This window comes from Aureococcus anophagefferens, assembly GCF_000186865.1.
Source record: "Aureococcus anophagefferens unplaced genomic scaffold AURANscaffold_6, whole genome shotgun sequence".
Taxonomy (NCBI): domain Eukaryota; class Pelagophyceae; order Pelagomonadales; family Pelagomonadaceae; genus Aureococcus; species Aureococcus anophagefferens.
In genome coordinates, this window is record NW_008705566.1 from 336,762 (window position 1) to 342,167 (window position 5,406).

At 67.7% G+C, this 5,406-nt stretch overlaps 3 protein-coding genes across 3 annotated transcripts; 1 reads left to right on the plus strand and 2 right to left on the minus strand.

Moving 5' to 3' along the window:
- Positions 1-341: 341 nt before the first annotated feature.
- AURANDRAFT_24395 (hypothetical protein) lies at positions 342-701 on the minus strand (the record flags this gene model as incomplete). The annotated part of the gene is made up of 2 exons (XM_009037683.1): positions 342-577; positions 644-701. The coding sequence occupies 2 exons, from the start codon at positions 699-701 to the stop codon at positions 342-344; spliced, it is 294 nt and encodes a 97-aa protein (XP_009035931.1).
- Positions 702-1,014: 313 nt separating this feature from the next.
- On the plus strand, positions 1,015-2,358 carry AURANDRAFT_24699 (tubulin beta chain; the record flags this gene model as incomplete). The annotated part of the gene is made up of 1 exon (XM_009037204.1): positions 1,015-2,358. One exon carries the CDS (start codon positions 1,015-1,017, stop codon positions 2,356-2,358), a length of 1,344 nt encoding a protein of 447 aa, XP_009035452.1.
- A 1,834-nt stretch (positions 2,359-4,192) lies between these two features.
- TPI3 (hypothetical protein) lies at positions 4,193-5,137 on the minus strand (the record flags this gene model as incomplete). Its single annotated transcript, XM_009037682.1, has 4 exons — positions 4,193-4,441; positions 4,518-4,856; positions 4,938-5,049; positions 5,109-5,137. 4 exons carry the CDS (start codon positions 5,135-5,137, stop codon positions 4,193-4,195), a joined length of 729 nt encoding a protein of 242 aa, XP_009035930.1.
- Positions 5,138-5,406: the final 269 nt, after the last annotated feature.

Here is a 5,406-nt window from a genome sequence, read left to right on the forward strand (position 1 = left end):
GACGCTGGTGCTCACGTCGCACGCGGCGAGCGTCGGCCTCGTGGCCTGGATGCTCGGCGACGAGCTCACGCCGGAGCTGAAGATGGCGCCCGCGGGCTGCTACGTCCTCGCGCGCGACGCGGCCGACGAGCCGTGGGCGCTCCTCCGCGCGGGCGACGCGAACGCGCCCTACAACGGCGAGAACGCGGCGACGACGTTCCCCTGGGGCTATCGGCCCGAGTACCTCGCGGCCTGGGAGACCGCGCACGGCGCGCGCTTCCCGCGGCCGTAGGAGCCTTGTACGACGCTTATCTTGCGGGAGTCCGGGCGCGGAGCGCGCGCGGAGGCGGGTCCGGCCGCGTTCAACTCGCGGTCTCCTGGATGACGATCAACAAGTACTCGGCGTCGGGCGCGATCATGATCTCGTGCTTCTTCGACCGAATGCGGAAAAAAGTCAGCTCGTCCGTCTCGTCGAGCGTGCGGACGACGGAGCTCGCCTTCATCGCGAGCTGCGACAGCAGCGCCGCGTAGGTGTTCGTCTCCTCGTTCTCGAGGTTCGACCGGATCGGCACGCCCTGCGCGCTCACGATCAGCACGCCTACACGGGAACACACCCATCAGGCGCCGCGCAGGTTTTGAATCGGTCGGGACGCCGGCGCCGCACCTTTGACGCCGCGGTGCGACTGGATGCGTCGCAGGGTCTCCTCGACTTCGGACGACATGTCCGAGGGCTGCGGCGCGGCGCGAGGCGGCGGTTGCGGCCGGGCGACGCGACGAACTGCGAGCGGCCGGTAGCTGCGGCGGCGGCGGCGGCTTTGCCACAAGGCGTATCTGCACATTGCACTTCTGTATATCTCCAGCAGCCGCGCTGTGCTTAATCAAAACTGCGCAACCACCAACAAACCGCGAGCGGCTGCGTCCGTCTTTTGCCGCCGCCCCCGGGGCGATCCGCAGCCCCGCGGGCGCTCCCGCCGCCCCCCCGCCCTCCGCCGCCCCCGGCGACCCCGACCCCGTCATTCTTTTAGGTTATTCAAGATGCGTGAGATCGTCCACATCCAGGGAGGCCAGTGCGGCAACCAGATCGGCGCCAAGTTCTGGGAGGTCATCTCCGATGAGCACGGCGTCGACCCCACGGGCACGTACCACGGCGACTCGGACCTCCAGCTCGAGCGCATCAACGTGTACTACAACGAGGCGACGGGCGGCCGCTACGTGCCCCGCGCGATCCTCATGGACCTCGAGCCCGGCACCATGGACTCCGTCCGCGCGGGCCCCTTCGGCCAGCTCTTCCGCCCCGACAACTTCGTCTTCGGCCAGACCGGCGCGGGCAACAACTGGGCCAAGGGCCACTACACGGAGGGCGCCGAGCTCATCGACTCCGTCCTCGACGTCGTCCGCAAGGAGGCCGAGTCCTGCGACTGCCTCCAGGGCTTCCAGCTCACCCACTCCATGGGCGGCGGCACGGGCGCCGGCATGGGCACCCTCCTCATCTCCAAGATCCGCGAGGAGTACCCCGACCGCGTCATGTCGACCTACTCGGTGATCCCGTCGCCCAAGGTGTCGGACACGGTCGTCGAGCCCTACAACGCGACCCTCTCCGTCCACCAGCTCGTCGAGAACTCGGACCAGTGCTTCACCCTCGACAACGAGGCCCTCTACGACATCTGCTTCCGCACGCTCAAGCTCACGACGCCGACGTACGGCGACCTCAACCACCTCATCGCGGCGGCCCTCTGCGGCACCACGTGCTCCCTGCGCTTCCCCGGCCAGCTCAACTGCGACCTCCGCAAGCTCGCGGTCAACATGGTCCCGTTCCCCCGCCTCCACTTCTTCATGGTCGGCTTCGCGCCCCTCACGTCGCGCGGCTCCCAGCAGTACCGCGCGCTCACGGTGCCGGAGCTCACGCAGCAGCAGTTCGACGCGAAGAACATGATGTGCGCCGCGGACCCCCGCCACGGCCGCTACCTCACGTGCTCGTGCCTCTTCCGCGGCCGCATGTCCACGAAGGAGGTCGACGAGCAGATGCTCAACGTCATCAACAAGAACTCGTCGTACTTCGTCGAGTGGATCCCGAACAACGTCAAGTCCGCGATCTGCGACATCCCGCCCAAGGGCCTCAAGATGTCCACGACGTTCATCGGCAACTCCACGGCCATCCAGGAGACGTGGAAGCGCGTGGCGGAGCAGTTCACGGCCATGTTCCGCCGCAAGGCGTTCCTCCACTGGTACACGGGCGAGGGCATGGACGAGATGGAGTTCACGGAGGCCGAGTCCAACATGAACGACCTCGTCTCCGAGTACCAGCAGTACCAGGACGCGACGGCCGAGGAGGAGGGCGAGTTCGACGAGGACGAGGAGGGCGACGACATGATGGGCTAAGCGCGCGCGCCGCTCCGCGCACCGACCGCGCCTGCGGTCGACGCTCGCGCACAAGTAGACACTTTAATTTATCAAGAATGTTCCATTTGTCTATGCGGGAACTAGGCCTACCGTGTGCGAGGTCGCAAGCCTTGCCGCGCCGCGAAGGTCTCGGCCGTGGCAAAGCCGCCACACGCCTCGTCCGTGCGAAGACGCGATGGAGCTCGCGTCCCACGTCGAGATCATGGAGCAGGAGGGCGAGATCCACAGCGCGGCGCTGAACCGGGCTCGGGCCGACAGCGACGACCTCCGGTCGGGCCAGCTCCAGGAGTCCTACGGCACGCTCGGTGGCCAGCTCGCGCGGCTCAAGCCCTGGACGGCGGCGGCGCTCGGCGCGCTCTTCCTCATCGTCGTGCTCATGGGCCTCTGGCACTGGCAGCTCATGCTCGTCGTGCTCGCGCTCCTCCTCCCGACGCTCGGCCAGCTCGTGCGCTGGTGGCAGCGCGACCCGAGCCGGTGCCCGCTCGACCACGTGCTCGCGTCCTACGTGTCGGGCCTCTTCGTCCAGTCCGTGACGGCCATGGGCACGGCGTCCGTCGCCGCCGTGCTCACGGGGTCCCTCGTGCTCGGCCCGATTTTAGGCGCGCTCCACTTCTTCGACGTCTGGCAACTGGGGACGCTCGTCTTCATCTTCGGCATGTGGGGCACGTTCTGCTTCATCGAGGACCTGTGGCTCGTGAATGCGTTACGGGCCGCGCGGCGGCGGCGCGCGCACCACCACGCGGGCGCCGCGCAAAGGCGCGAGGCGTCCGTCGTCTACGCGACGGCGTCGGCGGTAGGGTACTGCGTGGGAATCAAATCTTCAACCCGACTTCAATGTGAGCGTAATTGAACGGTTTGGACCAGACCCTTCGGCCCAGCTTCGCGAACTTGTTGAGAGCAATCGATTCGTCCAAAAATCAGCCGAATCGACTTCGATTCGACCGCGCTCGAGAAATTCGAAGATTGGCCCCGACGTCCCAGCTCACTGGTTGATTTCCACACAGGTCGGCTACGCGACGGCGCAGTGCGTCGCTTTGACCTGCATCGTCACGGCGATCATGGAGGGCCACACGGCCTTCGAGCTCCACGAGGAGAAGGCCAAGGACGGCGAGATCACGGCCAACGAGGCCGGGTTCTTGTTCGTGCTCACCTTAGTATTCTCGTGGTACTGGCTGCCCGTGCGGCTCCTCGCGTCGCACCTCGAGGCGCTGGAGATCGAGCTGAGCCCGAACACGGGCGGCGACGACGACGCGAATTTGAGCGGCTGCGACAATCTGTGCCCGCTGCGCGCGGCCAAGGCCGACGGGTTGGCGCCCGACTCGGACGCCGCGGGCAGCGGCTGCTGCTGCGAGCGCTTCCTCGGGCTCGTCCACGTCATCAAGTGGCCCTGGGCCCTCCGCACGACGCACTTCACCTTCTTCCTCTACTGGTTCCTCATCCTCGTCGACGTCCACCTCTTTTTGTGGTTGGCCGTCGCGTTCCTCACGTGGTGCGCGGTCATGGTCGTCGCCGTCAAGCGCATCAAGCACCTCGAGTCGACCATGGACCCCAACGCCGCCGCCGCGACGGGCCTCCGCGAGCTCTACGGCTTCTCGCTCCTCGACAACGAGGGCGACGACGCGCCCGTCGCGCCCGCGGCCTCGGACGCGGCCGTCGTCTGACCGTTTTGCCCTCCTCCCTCGCCCCCTAAGTTCTGCTTCTTCCCCCGCACACGCTCGAGCTCTGGTGTGTCTGCTCTAACACGGACGAAGGGGAGCGCCGCGCGGGGCCCGACGAGGGGGCCGGCGCGGGCGCTCCGGAACAACGAGCCCCCCTACTTGTAGTTGAGGATGCGGGCGAACTTGTCGCCGACGAGGCTCGCGCCGCCGACGAGGCAGCCGTCGATGTCGGGCATGGACATGAGCTCGTCGACGGAGTCGGGCGTCACGGAGCCGCCGTACTGGATGCGGACCGCGTCGGCCGTCGCCTCGTCGTACATCGACGCGAGCTTCGAGCGGATGAACTTGTGCACCTCCTGGGCTTTGTCCGAGGGGCAGACGAGGCCCGTGCCGATGGCCCAGACCTGCGAGCGGGCGACGTCGGACGTCCGCGGTCGCGCGGTAAAAAAACGCGCCCGGTCGTCGGACGCGGCGCGGGACGGGCTCGTAGGCGATGACGATCTTCTTCATGTCCTCGGCGGAGACGCCCGCGAGGTCCTTGGCGAGCTGGATCGCGCAGACGCTCTCGCAGAGGCCCGCGTCGTACTCGTCCTTCGTCTCGCCGATGCAGAGCACGGGGATCATGCCGGACTCGAGGACCTTCAGCGTCTTCTTGTTGACGGCGGTGTCGTCGTCCATGAAGAGCGAGCGGCGCTCGCTGTGGCCCGTGAGGATGTACGTCACGCCCATCGACTTGACCATCGACGCCGCGACCGCGCCCGTGTAGGCGCCCGAGTCCTCGAAGAAGCAGGACTGGGCGCCGAGGTGCAGCTTCGTGTCCTTGATGATCTCGGACACGGCGCCGATGAAGGGGAACCTGCGGGTCGAGTGAGCCGGCGGCCGCGGCCGCGCGCCGGGGACGCGGGCGCCGCGCGGCGGGAAGATGATCGCCTCGCCGGGCATGTCGGCGGTCTCCGCGGCGACGACCGTCGCGAGCTCCTTGGCGTCAGCGAGCGACGTCGGGTTCATCTTCCTACGAGCGTTCGGGGGTTATCGAGTCCAGCCTCCGCCCATCGCCGCAGCGGGACGCACCAATTGCCGCCAATGACGGACGTGCGCATCGCCATGGGCGCGACGCCAGCGCGCGCGGCATAGGTCGGCAGGGCCGGGCCGCGCGCGACGAGGCCGAGCGCGGGCGCAAGGCAGAGCAGAGTCTTGATCGCAGCCATAGCTCAAAGACAGCGTCAGGACTTCGAGCCGTGGCGATCTGCTTGGCCTGGGATCGGCTGCGCCGATGCGCGTGTCGCCTATAGCCTGGTGTCTTGGCCGTAGGCGCGGGCGTAATGGCGTCTCGCGCCAGGCCAGTACACACGCGGCGTTCGGCAGCGCA